At 39.8% G+C, this 17,933-nt stretch overlaps 1 protein-coding gene across 3 annotated transcripts in view; it reads right to left on the bottom strand.

Annotated features, from left to right (window-relative positions):
- Positions 1-17,933, bottom strand: part of ass1 (argininosuccinate synthase 1) — a 27,276-nt gene that overhangs the window by 5,391 nt on the left and 3,952 nt on the right. For all 3 annotated transcript variants that reach the window (XM_032539745.1, XM_032539746.1, XM_032539744.1), the window contains 9 exons: positions 17,141-17,329; positions 15,502-15,558; positions 15,308-15,382; positions 14,233-14,303; positions 14,083-14,113; positions 8,676-8,766; positions 5,089-5,173; positions 4,437-4,501; positions 1,544-1,675 (listed from right to left, as the gene is read on the bottom strand). In XM_032539745.1, the coding sequence (XP_032395636.1) occupies positions 1,544-1,675; positions 4,437-4,501; positions 5,089-5,173; positions 8,676-8,766; positions 14,083-14,113; positions 14,233-14,303; positions 15,308-15,382; positions 15,502-15,558; positions 17,141-17,329 (796 nt within the window). The remainder of the gene's footprint in view (positions 1-1,543; positions 1,676-4,436; positions 4,502-5,088; positions 5,174-8,675; positions 8,767-14,082; positions 14,114-14,232; positions 14,304-15,307; positions 15,383-15,501; positions 15,559-17,140; positions 17,330-17,933) is intronic.

Below are 17,933 nucleotides of genomic sequence, written 5' to 3'. Positions count from 1 at the left end.
TAATATGAATGTAATCAATTGGACAATGGCAAAAAAGCATTCTATGATATGGGCAAGTGGAGAAAGAGGCTCCTGCTCTGCATATCCTCTATTAGCAGCAGGGTGCACAGGGGTGTGTGTGATGCCCACACTTCCCACTTTCATGATCTGAAATTCTCTGCGCTTTGGTCCCATTTCTGTTCCAGGTGAAGTTCATACACCCCTTTCTTTTGTCCCATTTTGCTGACCTGGCCCGTCAATATCTGAGACAGATGGGCGAGGGGTGTGTGTGTGTATATGTTCAGAGGTCAGACACGCCCCACTCAGCAGGGGTCCTCCTCTCATCAGCGGCTGACCTCCACCTCATCGTCTGGCCATGTTCAAAGACACAATACTTCCCTGCTTTCATCGCCTCTGGATTAGCACAAGGTGCCCAACATGACAAGCAGTTGTCTCGGTTTGGTGATTAGGGGATATTTCAGTAATAACGATTTCATTATCAATCATCATTTGGTGTATTTATTTCAAAGAATGATGACAAATACCTTTTATCCTAAAGTAATGTTTTTAAACTGCTAACTGCTATCTTAAATTTCAACAGTTAAAATTTTACAACGACATGAAACTAGGAAAAGTAAGTAAGCTTGCATTGAGGTTTGTTGCAAATGTTTGGTGCTTTTATTTTACTAAATTACATAAACCATTAATCAAAATTTACTTTTACATTTTTTTCATAAAAAACAATTAAAGAAAATTAATGATTAATTGACCACTAATATGCATGCAGCTAACTTTCCACACACATTCTTGCTGCAACTTTACTGCACTATGCCTAATTGCTGCAAAACTTTATCATGAAAATTTATTTGGGTAAATACTGACGCATTAATATAAGACAGATGCAGGACAGGTGGATTGTTAACATAGGCCCTACTGCCAGCCGTCTGCTATCTATCTGCAGTTACGAATGATTTAAACACACAATAGGATTAATCTCTGCACTGCTTATTCCGAAAGTAGCAACTTTGTGTGTGTTTGCTTGCTGTCTCTGGAGGGTATAACTGAAATGGCCTAGTAGTCAGTCTCTAATGGCACTGATCCTATTATGTGGATGAAGGTGCAGGGGACTGGAGACTGAGCAGAAGGGACGATTAAGACACCTGAGCCAAGAAAAGCACACGCGCGCACACACGCACACACACACGCACACGCACGCACACACACACGCACACAAGCATGACTCATACTGGATTTTTGAGACCGATCCTGATTATTGAGAGTTTTAAAACAGAACAGAAAACAATACATTTTTTGTATATAATTAACACAAACAAACAATCATTACAGATCCCTTCAATTTTTTGTTTGTTTTTTTAAAATGTCATAGATACACACAATGTGATTTGTAAAGTCAAATTATAGTACTTCTAAGTAGAATTACCTGTCCTTAAATGAATAAATAACATGTCTGGCATTAAAATATGACTAAGCAATATGCTTAGAATTAAAAGGGAGTGACATTAGTGACACCATCTCATAAATATTATGTATTTTAGGAATTTACCGTTGTAGACGAGTTCAGAGAACTTGATGCCCAGTCCCTGTTTGATCCGACGTACTTCTTTGTCCATGGTAAAGGTCTCAATGTCTAAATGGGCCTTCAACAGAATTGTGCCTCCTGGTGTTTCATATATCCCTGAAAAACACACAAAAAATAATGAATATTTGCACAACAGACAAGGAAGTTTTTAAACAGGAATTAACAAAGCAATAGGCACCGTTACCACCTTGTATAATGTCTATGTCAAATATTCATCATTAATATCTTGTCATTCTCCTGGTTCAATATTGTTACCTTTTTGAGACCAAAATGATTGAATTTGTGGTCAAAAATACTGAGATATTACACAATTGTTTCCAATACATCCTTTAATTTCATCACAACTGTCATCATCCTCATTAGAGGCCATTCATAGGAACATAAACTACAAGCCCTGTTCATCTGAACTACCTACAAGCAAACAGCTCTATTAGCCATCAGCCGTCTGACAGACAGACAGTGCTCACAAAACATGGATGAGCCTGTCCTGGGTAGATGACAGGGTGGGAGGCCCCTGCCAGCCTGGAGACTGGACCAGGGAACTGCCTACCCTGCAATTTACCCCCTCTAGACAAGGAGGGAGGGGTGAGGGGAGAAAGGATGAGGTAGATGACAGGAGAAGTGAAGCTGTCAGTCAAATGTCAGCTAAAACAAAAGGAGGGCAGGGAAGATGCTACCAGACAGATTTGACAACAGAAATAGGAGCTTTATCAATGACATTTTTGTGCTAGCTGAAATTGTGAAAAACTGAGTGTTGTTTCCCCATCCAGTACATAGTTCCTCACATATGTGTCAATTTAAATGATACTCCGTTTTTTTATTTAAGCTATGGTACAAAACTTCCCAACATATCCTTCGCTAAAGCCAAAACCAGGCTGCCCGATTCCACAATATGCTTGATGTTCTAACTCCCAAACTATTTTCTGAGATCTGACAGGTGAACGCTATTTAATCTCTTCCAATCTGGTGAGCAGTGGCGCTCAAATCTGTATGACCCTACATACTCCAGCACCGGTCCCGATCTGAAAATGGAGAAGCATTTACTTTGTGCTTGCGGCCAAAAACGGAGCTTAGCAATGCTGCTAATTGTTTAAAGCCTCAAAAGGCTGCCACCTGAGATAGAACGGCTTGTGGCTTTTTGGTGATCCAGGGCCACAGAGGGCACGTAGGGACATTTCCACTGGCTCTATCAGATAAATAAGTTAAAACCGCCCTCCAACACAACTTGGCTTAAGTGCTCCAGAAGAGAGCTAGCTTATCAGAGAGGAGCAAACAATGAAACGCTATCTGGGTAAGCTCTAACAGTGGCAGTTTAGTTAAGCTTAAAGAGACAACACCCCCAGTGGTTTTTGAGGTTTTAATCTTTTATATGGTTCCTGCAGGTATGCTAACCATGCTGCAGGGATGAAGGGGTTTAGTTCAGGAATTAATTCTTCCTGAGCTGATCTTTAACCCTTTGGGCAAACTGTGCTGCATAAACAGGCAACACATGCAAATAAAAGCAGATAAATGTCTTAAGATGGATAGGAGTATATTTTACCATAGAAACACTTTGCTATTTAGTGGAGGGACATTTTTGTATACATAATTCCAATAAATACATAAACAATGCTTCTGAAACTTGTGACAATTGTTTTAGTGCATCTGTCTTAGAGTTCAACAGCAGCAAGGAATGGACACAAGGCAGTCTATTCATTATCAGAAGATACAGCCACTTCCGACTGCTTTTCATAGGTGCACCTCAGCTAACGCCACCTTCATTGCGTGGGTCAAAGGCTTGACAGCACTGTGACAGGTGGGAAATGTTAGTCTGGCATACAGGCTGTTGAATGTCTTGTAGCACAGTGACAACATTATTGGCAAACCATTTCAATCCCCCACGCCTCCCTGACCCCACACAAATAAATATGACCCAACACAAATAGGTATGACATGTGCCCATTCAGTCCCTCCCAACATCTATTGTGCTAACGCGACCTGCCAGTCCAGAGAAGACCAACATGTACACTTGATGGTAGTTATTCAACCAATTGGACACCTTGCGCTCCACCTCTTCCTATTGCTTCAGTGGAAGAAAAAGCTTTGATCTTTTGTTCAGTCGAGGGGAGAGAAAAGTGGGCTTCCCATTTTCCAATTTCTACCTGCCAAGTTGCACCACAACTACAAGTCTGTTGGTCAGTCAATTTGCCAATCACAGCACATATGGGGGGAAATGGGTGTGTGTGTATGTGTCCATGTGCATGTGTGAGTCATACAAGGCCAGGACAGCTCACTGCCCTTGTACGTTAGCTGCGGTAACATATGTAGAGACCTAACAAAGGAGCTTTTCAAGTTGCTTGCTGATACCAAAGATTAAGAGACAAAAACATCCTGGTGCGACTGCATGTGCACAAATGTGATCGACTGTGTATTTGTGTGTATCCAGTGAAGCATACGTACCGCTATCTTGTTCGCAGTATGTGTGTGTTTTCTGTACATGTGTGCATGCATAAGGGAATAGAAAGAACTTCAGTGCCTATGATTCCAGGTGAACCAGAGGAAAACATTTCCTTTGAGGAGAGTGTTTTTGTCATACAGCCCGCTTTTATGGAAGCGGAATAGTGACAAAAAGCACTCACGTAAAATAACTGCAAATTGCATGAAAGCCCTGGATACTGAAAGAAAAGCTTTTGAATGGATGTAAAATTAAAATATTGAGACGTGTTTCAGAGTAAGTGCAAATATGTCCATCTCACTGCATTTACAGTGTATATCACTGTTTGTGTGAGTGAGGAAGCCTGTCAGACTAGTTTGATACACATAGAAAAAAATGCCATAACAAGGACAGATAAAAACAGATATAATTTTAATTTTTTACCTCTAGACTTCATGCCGATGAAACGGTTCTCTACAATGTCAATCCGGCCAACGCCATGCTTTCCACTACGAGAAAGACAGGGAGAGCCAGGTTACTATTAAGTGGACACACACTCATACTTTAATTTTACCTTAAATTGGATTAGCCCAAATAAAAAGCGTTAAAGTAAATTCTTAATAGTCTTGCTGGTCAAAAACATGATCATTTGTTAATAAATAATACAAAATTAAATATTCCAATTAATAAAGAGCAAAATAAAAAAAACACAGAAGCCAGAAAAGAATTCATGTAATAAAGAAGCTAGAGAAAAATCATCAGAGGCAACATAAAGGCTCAAAGCGGTAGGACATTTTTCTGTAGCATTCATCGGCTCACCTTCAGTACTTTTCAGTTATTCGGACAGTCGGAAAGCATAGAGGGAGAAAGAGTGGAGGAGACACAGGAGGGAAAGCTCTGGTGGGATCTGATCTCAGGCCAGCAGCGACAGGAAAAGGTCATTCCAGAGGTGGTGAACTTAATGCGCAACCTCTGGGGATACTTGCATACTAATGTAATAGAGAGGCGTCCTTGTACTTGATATCTAACAAATCATATAGGGAAAGGAAAAAGGACCCTTCAATAAATGCTTTATAGATATTAGAAAAATTATTACCCAATCTCATTGAGGTATGAGAAGATTTCCAGGGGTGAATCTTTGGATTTGCCTTCCTTCTCATTGGTCACCTTAACAGGCACTCCTAAATGGGGAAAAAAAAAAGACTTCTTAAAACAATATCACACTAACATACAATAAACAGAGAAATAAACTTACTGCTCGATTTTAAAAGTTTATTTATATAGGACTTATAATTTATTTGTGACCCATCTGGTACTGTTAAATGGTGCTGCAATCAATAGTAAAGCAATTTCACAACTTACAATACATTTTTGGTTTGAAATATTTTAGTTAGTTTTAATAATTTCTTTGTAGGTTGATGAAAAAAAAAAAGCATTTTGATTGAGGAAAATCATTTCCTGAACAGACTAAAAGTAAATTTAGCTCACCATTTAACTGTTTTGATGCAAAACAATGACAAAGGCGGAAATGTAGATGGCTAAATTGTTCAATTGAACTCTATACTGCACATTTACTTAAACACAGAAATTAGCATTACTTGAATAGCTGTCAGTGTCATGCATTTAGTCAAATTTATTTTTGGATATGTGATATCTTTCACCTTACTGGTACCTGATGTGGAGAGAAAATACCTTCAAGTAGTAGTAGTAGTAGTAGTAGTAGTAGTAGTAGTAGTAGTAGTAGTGGTAGCAAAGACCAAAGTGATTTTCACCAAGATCAGAGAATCGATTGCATAGCACATAAAGAACAATGAGTACAAATGTAACCTTTACAAAAGTTAAATCAACAGTTTTGGCATATGTTTTTTTTAAAAACTAATGGATAGCTTCATTACAACTGACAAAATTGTCACAAAAAAAGTGATGGAATCTGCTGACAAGCGCTCATTACCACAGTCACTAAAATCAATAGTTGTCACCTTAAAGTAAAAACCATGACAAAAGGAGGTGGTGAGAAGGACTAATAAATTCAAAGGCCCTGCTCATTTGAAAGCTGTGAAATTGTGGGCAGGCCTTTTCCTAATTCAATTAAACACGCAGCTTTGTTACCCATACGCTCTTTAGCGCTGGGATCTTTTTTGTGCCATTGAGTGTTTGTGAGTTCATGCGCATATGCAGGAGACAAAACCACTTTCAGATTTCTCATCACTACTATCTTCCTACTACTATGACACACACAAAGAGAGAGAGAGAGAGAAATAAAAAACACCCATGCTCACTCCACACACTTCCTCTTTAAAGCCACTTAAACCAAGTACACATCAATCACTGTCATGGACCTGCTTATTCATGGCCTTCAATGAGCAAAACAGGCCAAAGGTGGAGGCGACGAAACAAACATGAGACATGGGTGTGTGTCCCTGTGTGTGTTGAGAAGGGAATACAACCATTTGCAGGCTACACAATACAAGGAGAGGAAATGAAAAACAATCTGCTGATATTCACTCTCCATCCATCCTGCGCTCAGTCCTATACATTCTTTAGCATGCTTGCAGTTGTCAGTCACATAGCTTTGAAGAGAAGAGAAGCACTTCTATATGCCTTTCAACCAGCGTTTACAAAGCCTTCATAGGAATGACACGTGAAGGACTTGACAAATTTTTTTAGACAAGGGCTTTGTTGATGGCTCATTCTCATATCGCGGGAATTGTGGTGGCTCCCATGGAGGAAGAAAAAGTACCTCCCTGTGCAGGAGAGGGCAGTGTGGATGGTGCATTATTAAAACCGTGCCCCCTCCCAGATACCTAATAATTAGATTAAAAGTTCAAATAAATTAAGTGTCTGAACGTGGGAGTGTAGGGGCTGGCATTTCGTCCCTGTGCTCTCTTTTTCCTCGCTCTCTCCATCATGCGGGTTCTATCATTCACTCAGGGGTCTTTTTCTCTCCGTGATCCTTTTCTTCAGTTTTTCGCAGCCTAACAGTGCAGACAATGGGAGCACAGACACAGTTGTAGGAAAAATTACTGCTTTACATTTTTCCTCTCTGTCTCTTTTTCCTCTCCACTTCTTTAGCTTGAAAGGAGGGAGGGATGACATTTTTTTTTCTTAAAAAAGGGAGAGAATTGGGGAATGGAGTGTTTGACGGGGGAAAAGGTTCCTGTCGTTAAATATTCTTTTTTAATCAGTGAGAAAACTTTGGTGAGAAAGGCAGGGATGAAAAGGTGGGAGGGGGAATGAAATGAAACATTCTTGTGCTGATCTTGTGCTCACAGGGAGGAGTAGGCTCGGGCCTTTGTGTGGACAACTAAAACAGCTTTTGTCATAGGGTGCTCAATAAAGGCACAGAGAATGTGTGTGAAAACGGAGCGGCCTGGCCTGCAAAGAACCCGCGAAACCAGACTGGGCTTTACTACTGCATCACTGTTTTACAAAAGCACTTCTCTTCTCCAGCTGATTTGACACCAGCCTACTTGTTTTATAGTTAAACATTTTCTTTGAAAATGTTCTGGACACCATGTCAGTGCAGACACAAGTTGACTACCATATGGCATTTTAATAGGCACTTTAAGCAGCTTTAGCAGTCACAAATATTCCCTCAAAATCTTCTGCAAACCTTCTGAACTTCCCTCATAGAACTCTATTAGCTCATAAAGCTGCCCATCAAGCCCATGTGATCAGAGGAACTAGTGTCTTTCAGCCGATTGATGCCTCCACCAGTGACCAGGGATGAAGAGACCTCTGTGCCATTTGCCCTAGGCATGGATGTTTCTTGCCATTTTGTCTTTACGCAAACATGTGACACTTTCGACTATTCAGCTTGGCCCTCGTGGCAATATATCTAATGAGTGTTTCTCTGGCCCCTCAGGGCTTGGTGTATTAGCTGGACTTAATGCTTCCGGCCTGTGTGTGTGCCCCCGGGCCAAACATGGCAGCTTTGGACCAAGTAATGCCGTGCAGGGTTAAGGATAAGTCTGGGTGGTCAGAAATGGTGATAAAGTGCAACCCGGGTCAGCGTGAGAGCTGTAGCCCTGCGGTGATAACCATCAGTGTTAAGTAACATATAGGACCGTGGACACTGAGTGAGGATAAACACTATACCTTACTGATACATTATAGAAGTTCAGAACTGATATAATTCGATAAAAATCTAGCAAACTAACAAACTAACTTATTTTCCAGTGTGTGTGCACACAATATACAACAAAAGATTTGCATCCAATCGGTTTTTGATGGCAACAGATTTTAGAAACCAAGCCTGGGAAAGTCATGGCATTTTTTCAAATTAAGTGCAAGTTTTGTTTTAAATTTTGTATGATATAAATGAAGCTCAAATGCAAGAGACAAGGTTGCATTCAACAGACAAATACCAAATCATTTTAAAATGTGACAGGTAAGATCAATTATTAGCCAGGTGTTTCCATTTTAATTTAATTGTATTTTTTATCATTTAATTTAGTTGTACATCATGCTCACATATAAGAAAAAATATATATATATATATATATTTGACTGATTTTCCATTAAATTAACTTAATAATGTCAGTTCCAAGCTTTCATAATGTAACTCATATCTTTTTTGGCATGGGGTTTTAGACACCATAAAATGTAAAAAGAAAAAAAAGAAAAGCAAAAAAAGCACACTGACAGAGAAATCAACAGGTGACACATGTTGCAAGCACAAACCGTTTCTGAACTCTATCTCCAGTACATCAGGGATGTTGGGAGAATCTTCTGGGTTCTTGGTCATAAGGTACAGGTCAGCCGGCGCATGGCTCTGAAAAACACATAAAAACATGCGCTCAATCTCTATGTCACACATTTCTATTCCCCTTGATGAATAACCAGGACCTTCTGAGACCTCATCAAACAACAACACCGCAGAAGGGGAGACTATTGTGTAAAATAAATGTGATGATAAAGGACAACTTGATATGGCGTGGGAGAAGAAAAGAGAGGATGATGCGTGAAAAAGGAGAAACCTGTGTACACCATCAGGAGTTGAGTGAAGACAAAAAAGAGAAGAAAAAAAAATCGATGTTCCATTTTTCTCCTCTATTTGGATTCATTTTCCCTGCATAGCCCCTCACCATAGGGGAAGGCGGGGGAAAGTGGGACGCAGAGAGGAGAGTGGGAAAGGGCGAAAGAAAGAAATGACTCACATCCCGAAGAATAATGAACACTTGACAAGTCAAAAAACACCTGATACTATGACAGAACCTTTTTGAGCAACACAATGTCCTCAATAATATTCTGCCTGTCTGTAAAAATCTCAGATCTGCCGATTCTATCATGTGTCTGCTGTGCGTCCCTACCTGTCTTCACTTCCTCTCATCTTCCAGTTTTGATTTTCTGAGTGACAATTCCCTTCCATTTTATTTTCAAAAAAAGAATTTTGCTAAATGGGCATCACACAACAAAGTCCACACCCTAAATCCACTAAAGTTGTCTTGGGTGACAGAAGCTTGTCGGTTTTCCAGTTGGTGGGAGCCCGCAACGATTTCAGTAAGTCATGGTTGGGACCTAAAAGAGCGTAGCGGTCTGACGTGTCTGCCCAGCGATGTGGCCCTCCAACAATTACACAGCATTAGGACAAGACGATGGCCAATGTCCCCTGAGCTGAGTCAAATTGCAGGGGAACTATGCAAAATAACTGGGTGCATTTAAATGGAAAGCTTTACCAGACACTAAATCATCATACAATAACTAATCGGCATCCGCTCATCGCCTGTCAGTGAGGAGAAAACGAGCAGCGCAATCACTTTCCTTCCTTTTAACTAAACACCAAAATTGACTGGGAAGGCGCCCGTCTTCCTCTCCTTTATTTTCTGCCTCAGTGCCCTGAAAGATGCCAAATGAGAGCAGGAGAGGGGCAAAATAACTACCCTAAAAAGCCTTTTGATGCATATTCTTTGAGGGGGGAATGAATTTTAAATACTTGAGCATGTGAAAGTACATGGTTCCTGTGGTGTTATATGCTGGTTGTAAACAAATCAAGCTTTACATAAAACACAGTATAGTGCTTACGAGCCATTGGCTGTATGGGTTGCTAACTTGAGGGAAAACTTAAAACAGTGTTTATACATTACTGTTATTGTTTTTGACATGTTATGCATTAATTAAACAAGCATCTCCAGATTTAGTCTTTAGTACTTTAGCTTGGGATAAATACATATTTAGATTTCTGGTTCGGGATCAAGTTAATTAACTACCCAAGTTTAAAAATATCACTGTTTCTTGTGTGAGTGTTAATTGCCTATAAAACAACAACAACTAAGGCTTAGAAAAAGGCCTTAATTAAGAACAATTTCTACTTGATGAATTAAAAACATGTTAAAAATGTATAAAAATTCATGAGCAATGCTTAAAAACTCATGCATGCTCCAACCATGAAAGCTCAAATGGGTACAAAGAAAAAAGGGAAAGTGAGGGGAACAGGCTTGTTTCCAGTGAGCGAGAGATCAATGCATTTCAATTCAAACCCCCTGCAGGTGGACCTGTCCCAAAGCCATGGCCCTGAAAGAGTGGAAAAGGTAGAGACAGAGAAGGCGGGGGCAGGGGGTATTGGTGGGAAATGGGGCATGAAGCGTACCATCATGTAGCACAGAGCAGCTCCTTTGGCAGTCTTTGCTTCTACCATATTGTTGTGCTAAACGTGGCCCATACAGCAAAGAAGAAGGCTGACGCATGAACTTAAAGCAAGTAAATTTCTATCTTTCCACATATTAGTTGCCTCATTGGTTTTCAATCGAAGCCAACAGAGCCAAAAGAGGCAGAGGTGGCAGGAGGGAGAGGGGGAGGAAAGGAGGGGAGAGTTGAGAAGAGGATAGAAGAGAAGAGAATGGTAAAAACATCTTTGGCGCAATGGGTTGGAAATGACGCTTAAATCACCACGTTTCAAGTCTGTCCTTCTCTTTAAAATGCAAACATGACAAATTGAGACAAGAATAAAAACAATATACACGTGATGTGCTGAAGAGATATGTATATTCTTAACACCCAGCCTGTTTGGGTTAATGTTAGGGCTTCAGCTGAATTTAATGACGACAACAGGCACTTTTACATGGAGGCAAAGCTATAGTGATGCCGAGATGGACACAGGGATCACTCGCTAAATATTACAGGTCAGACCAATCAGACCTGAGGGCAGCCAAAGCACATGACAAACGCTGACCTCTTTGCTTCAAAGCACACATTCACATGCATACATACACCTACAAGCCCACTTCCTTCCCCTACAGGCAGTCTTCTGTCCATCCATCTATCCAGCCAGCCATGCGACCAGCAGAAAACAAGGTTTAATTTCCTCTAGGTGAGCAGAGGCTTGGTGTCACGCTCCTTTACTCCTGGTCAACACGAGCAGGGGCCTATCAGCTCCGTGATCAAAGAGTGCAGTCGGCCTGAGGAAGCTCACTGACACAAGCTATAATTAAGACTGAGGTGATGTTTTAATGACTCAGGACGAGTGTCAGGCTGCCTTAGGCTGGGCCCTGGCTGCTCATGTGTAGAGGCAGAGAGAGAGAGCAGTTTGTGAGAAAACTGCGGGGTGTGGAGCCATCTTACAATTGGCACAATGCTGATCAAATCGGATGAATACCTCAACACAGCAAATCTGAACGTTAATGCCAACTGTGGGCACGGGATATGGTTAAAATCCTTTGACAGTGTATAATTTTGTTTTATTCCAATGCTGGGTATATATATATCTTAATATAAAACATTTTCTGAAAATTCTATTGAGCCACATTTATAGATTAAATAACCTGATGGAAACATTTTATTTTCTCAACCCATGCCAACAAAACCAGAACCTAGTATGGAACATCATTTGTTCAACTTAATACCAACCTCCAGCTCAATGCAGTCAGGTGCATGCTTATATAATTAAATCCGAGTGTATTAACATAACAGATAACTGAAGTTGCCCTGGGTGCTTGTCGTTAGTCAAGTTAATGCTGCCAGATGGAGATGAGTAAATAAAAAAAGTCACCAGTGCCTGTAGCACAATCTTGCCTGTAGCCATTGTGCTTCAGGCAAGATGGTTTGGGGTTATCAGGAAGGATACAGTGTTAATCATAGAGTAACCTGAACTCTGCTGACTCTTATCTACAGGAGAACATATGAGCGGTCATTTGGACATTTCCTAATCTGACTGTGTTGAGCAGAGAGGGGCCTTTGTACCACATGTGGGGGGCGTTGTAGGGCTTGAATAGTCCAGGTACGCCCTGAGCCTTGAGGGCTGTAACTGGAGGAGAGAGAGAGAGAGAGAGAGATATAGAAAGAGAGAGGCTGATACAGAGAGGAGATACTTAGAACAAGATGACCTCTTTCAGATGACCCTCTAGGTCGATCAGAATCTGTCATGATGATTCAAATATTTGGGTGAAAAATTCACTTTACACTGGTTTGGTTTACATGAATGTTTAACCTAGGAATAATATTTAGACACTGTGATGTTGTTGTGAGGTTTACTCTGACCCTACTTAACAAACATACTTTGAAAAAGTCTAATTGCCAGAGGTTGTGGCTACTAAAAATTACTTAATCACAGCTCGTTCAAAGTTCAAGATATCATTCCATGCCCTGGGTAATGTATTCAAATCCTTTTACCACTCTGGACCCCTGCACCATAAATATTTCATTGTATTTATTGCCATTAATTGATTCAATATTGGAGTAAATGGTCCAACACAAAACCCCTGAATGAAATCACTTACACAATACTGTCATCATACATCGCTATGCTATTGAGCCGGTTCGCCTCATTCTTTTCAAAACATTTCTCCACAGGCCGACCTCTAAAGAGGCAGCGGAGGGGTGGGAAGGGGACAGAGAAAGAGTGAGAGAAATAGAGGTCTGTGAGTTACAGTGGCCCTGCTTCTCCACTCCAGCAGCGCGGGACCCCTCGCCTCCTTGCGATACCCCGTCCATTGGGGACTCATCTGTCTGGCGCGCTGCCTTTGTACTTTACTGTTACTGGTGACATTTTGGTGTCACGGTGTCACGATGAAATGGCTCCCCTCCCACGTCGCAGCCCGCGGCGGCGCAACCAGTGGAACAATGAGGTCCCCAGGAGTTGGGGCTGGAACTCAGGAGGCCCCAGCTGGGTGCAACGCCCTAACCCTTCCCCCTCCCCGGCTCCCATGAAATTGGGAATTAGTCGAAGCGTTGCTGACGACAAGTCAGTGTCTGTGTGTCCCAGGCTCTTCCCAGGGCCCGGCGAGGACCCGGGGTGAGGAGAGACAGAGACACAGACACAGCGACCGAGGGATGGGAGCTTTGGGGGTCACCGGGGGCAACCTGCATGTACTGCTTTAACCTCTGACCCCAGCAGAGATCAAACTGTGTCTTACCAATGGCACTGTGGGAGAGTGCACTTTGTTTTGTCTCTGGCAGGGCTGGCATGGGTCAGCAGGAGGGACAGTAGCTACTGCCATGTTATTTTTAAGGTCACTCCAAGTGAATGATGCACTTTAACTGTAAAAAAAGATCTGCTGTTGTGGAAATTACAGTGACATTATGTGTGTGAGGACAAAGGAGATTATTTACTGTACTCGAAAGTAAACAGTAAATGGGATGACAAATGTTTTGTAATTTTGTGTCTGATTATTCTATTCATGAAAGCACTAGATTATATATCATAATGAAGTAGTACCGTACAAAATATTTTAACAACAGGTACTGAAGTATCTGAAGATGACAATGACTGTCCGGATGTTTATGGAGAATCTCATTTTGTCAAAAACTGGTCAACTGTACAAATGTCAGTTTTACAGTTTCTTGAATAAAGTGTCAGTACAAGTTTTTTAAATATATACACTATAAAATATAAAAGTTTTTTTGATTCAAGTCAATGTTGTCAGTTAACATACATTTGAGTGAAAGAAGAACGTTATTTAAGGGGAGTGACTTTCTTGGTATTTAATCAGTGCTTATTCATAACAGTGTTCTCTGTACAGTATACACATGTATATCTGTAGTTATTATAAATGTGTCAGTTTCATTAAGTAGTCTATCAGGACATCAGAATAACTAAAAGTAGGACCTTTTTTGTTCAGAAATGTGTAGACATGCCATTGGGAATGGGTTTTACCTTAGGATTCTCCAGGATGCCAGACTCATAACTGTGAAGAAACATAGTTGCGAAACTTAGTCTAATTAATTTAGAAAAAATAAATAATGAATAATTATTATAAAACGTTGAAACAGGAACTAAACAAGGTATCGCACCAGTCCTACCCACCTTATATGCATGAGGTTGGCGTCCATGCTCCATGGTGCCCGAGGAGTGACAGGCACAGGGATGCCATGTTTCTACAGTTTGACAGAAAAAGCGGTTGTTCTGTTACATTCTGTTTGCCTGTAAGCTAACTGCATCTGAAGGTTAGAAACTTTAAATCAGAGTTATACTTCTCTGTCGAGCAAGTTCTGAATACAAGAAACCAGGCAAACTATATCCAGCGGCTGGTTTTTGTAACCAAATGTAAGTTTCCATATACTGCTTCTGTCTTTAAGAGTCGCCAGTGAAAAGAACAAAAACAAATAAAAAAAATGCTTTTTTGGTAGGTTCAAAAGGAAAAGTGAACAATTTTATGTTTTAAGATTGTGTGATTTTACAAGTACTCCAGGGACAGCAAGAGAGTTGTGTTTCCTAAAACATCATGACCCCCCTCTAGTGGGAAAAACGGGTCTAAACCCCCATCTAATGGGACCCTTGAACAAACTGCCAATAAAGGCATATGTGGTCTAAATAATATAAATCTGAAAATGGTTTGGGAAACTGCAAATATAATCATGAGGTAGAGAGTAGAGATGTAATAATACATTCAATTTTTCACCAAAGGCATCTGAATTCAATTCACAGGGTGAAGGGATTCCTTTTTTTGTTCAAAAACTGTTAAGATAACACTTTATTATAACAAACCAGATACAGATTCAAAATGGGTTGAAAACAGAGCACATGAAAATATAAATTGGAAGAGCTCTACCATAAATTGAAAGCTGTATACAAGCTGTATATAAAAGAAACTTCTTCATGCAAAAAATTCAAATTAGATTTTTTTTTATTTTTATTTTTTTAAACTTAAATGTTCACCTGTGACTATAGGGTACTTTCATCTGTGACAAATACAGTACTTTTGGACTGTTTGTTAAACAAATAATTATTTTAGGACATTGCTTTGTGCTGTTTGGACATTTTATTTACCAAATAGTGGATTAATAATTCCAAATTAATGAAAGATTTATCAACAATTAAAGTGAATAAACACCACCAAACTGAACTACAGTTTTGATTTTGACAAGACTGATTGAGTTACCTGTGCATATTCCATCAGGTCTTTTCTCCCCCGGAAGCGGTTGTAGAACTCAGGGATCCTCCATGGTGCAATGATCTGAACAGCACAAACCGAGGGAGTGAGAGTGCTGGCCAAGCCGCGGCACTTTCGTATTAACGGATGCTGTGGCAAACAGTACAAGCCAAAATCTCCGTGCAGTAAAACAGCAAACTTACCTCAACTTCGGGATAGAGGGCGTAGCATGTGAGCTCAAAACGTATCTGGTCATTGCCCTACAAAACACAAACACAATGGCTCACCTTAATGTACCACATGTGAGGTGTGTTCATCTATAAGTTTGAAATCAACAACAGTAACTAAAAGTGTGTACTGTAGGATGTGTACTGGAGGACAAATGGATTTGTCATCAATTGTTGTCATTAAAGTGTAAGGAAAAGAGTGACAAAGTCCTCATGCTATTTCCCAAAGCCCAATATTGACACATTCAAATTCAAAGTTTTCTGCAACCAATGGTCTAAACCTCAAATATCTTCAATTTACTATCATAGTCGACAAAGAAAACTACAGGACAAAATAAGAAAATACAATGATTAAAATAGTTGCAGATTACTTTTCTGTCACTTGATTAATTGCCTAACAATTCAGCTCCAGTGCACAGTGGTGGTTAAATCGGAATTTTTCCAGTGTCTGAATTGGCATATGATGGTATGACACAATCACATACTGCTTGAGTTTTCATTCCTACAACATATTTTCCAGTACAGTGCTCTGTCCCTTTCTTCATTTATTAGATTGATAGATAAACATATAATAAAAACAAAAATATAAGTGTAGCCATCTGTCTTAATTACCACAAAAAATACATTAAAAACAGCTGATGAAGTTAACAATGTATTATTTGAGGTCTATAATCTATCTTCATGATATGGTATCTGTCTCCATCTATAGGCAGATTGTGGACACTGCATTTCAACTGATGGTTGATGTAAATACAAGAACAAATATGTAAAAAGTTGCTGAATGAACTGTACATTAAAAGCAATAAATGTTAAAAAAAAAACATTCTTCTGAATTCAATCACAATGAGAAACAATTATACTTTACTATATAATTCTACTTGGCAAACTATGACGGTCCTTAATAGCACTGTCACAGACTGCAACTATGTTAGATGAAGAAAAGCTGTCCCTGACCAAAGGAAATGAGATGTAGTGAAGCCTTTAACCAATTAACAACAGTGTATATTATTGTACTATTATAATCACAAGATCTCTATCATTATATTGTCATTTTGTAATAAGAAAAACAACAACTTCGATCACTGCTTCACATAAAAGTGCCCTGAACTAAGTTTTTCCTCTTTAAGAGCGTGTTATGTTCCTCTAAGCCACACATTATGTGAAATTGACTTAACACTTGCTTCAATTCTTTTCCAGTTTTACAACACTTTGGAATAATTGATTTATCTTACAGGTGTAGGTTTTACAGCTAATTAGGATGTAAAACATGACAGATTATCCTAATACACATAAACCGAGCCAACATGTCATGAGGGAATACAGATCTTAAAAACAAAGTATCAATCCATAATTGTTAATGTTGAACCCTGCAAATTCCTTATGTCCAGAGTTTGGACAGTTACCTAGTTAGTTTGTGTTGACCGGCTGTCTGGGGCATACTTGTGCATCAGGCACATAGCATATAACCACAAAGCTGAGAGTTTAAATTCAGTAAGTATTCATATCATTCCCAAACTTTTCTGTCCCAACTCTAGAATAAAGACAAGACAAAGTCAAAAGAAGAAGAAAATTCTCATTCCTCAGAGTGTAGTTTCTTGTCCTATGTCTGGTTTACCTTTCCTGTTGCACCATGGGAGACAAACTGGGCGCCCTCCCTGCGTGCAATCTCGACCTGACGGCGGCCGATGCAGGGCCGGGCTACCGCAGTGCCCAGCAGGTATCGGTCCTCATAGACGGCATTGGCCTGAACTGTGGGCCAGATGAAGTCCTCCACAAACTCTGAACGCAGGTCTTCAATGAAAACCTAAACAAGAATGGATGTGAGGACACAGTACAAGTCTTTGTGTAAAGTCCTTGATGTTATTCATCCCTGGGCCATTTCTATTTGAGAAATATTTAATGCATTATTTTTCTTGACAAAAAAAATAACCGATGAGTGTTTGCCACAAAAAACATTGTGTCATATTGTAAGTATGACATGTGAATGAAAAAAAAACCTTGCTAACGTAAAAAATCAGAATAGAACAGCTACTGATTTCCATTCATTACAGCACACTATGACATTGTACTTGTAGTGGCTGGAAACTTGCTTTAAGCCCTAGAGAACATTTTAAAAACATGCTTGGGGGAAGCTCTGACATCTGATAGGATACAATTTGATACAGAAAAAAGATTGATCTTGCGTCTTCAAAATCAGTGTTTACCACTAGAACCCACTATGACTGCTAAATATTCAAAAGAAATACCAGTATGGCAACATCCCTGGTTTGGACTTTTTAACCTTACATTAAAAAGGTCAATAGTTAGTTAATTGTTCCCCACTTCTATTGCCCCTCATCATTTCCCATCATATTTATACTGTATGTTGAAAGCTAAACATCACAAAAACATTTTCATATATATATATA

The sequence above is a fragment of the Etheostoma spectabile genome, chromosome 16 (assembly GCF_008692095.1).
Source record: "Etheostoma spectabile isolate EspeVRDwgs_2016 chromosome 16, UIUC_Espe_1.0, whole genome shotgun sequence".
Taxonomy (NCBI): Eukaryota; Metazoa; Chordata; class Actinopteri; order Perciformes; family Percidae; genus Etheostoma; species Etheostoma spectabile.
The sequence above is the reverse complement of the archived record's forward strand: the minus strand, read 5'-3'. Positions and strand labels throughout refer to the sequence as shown.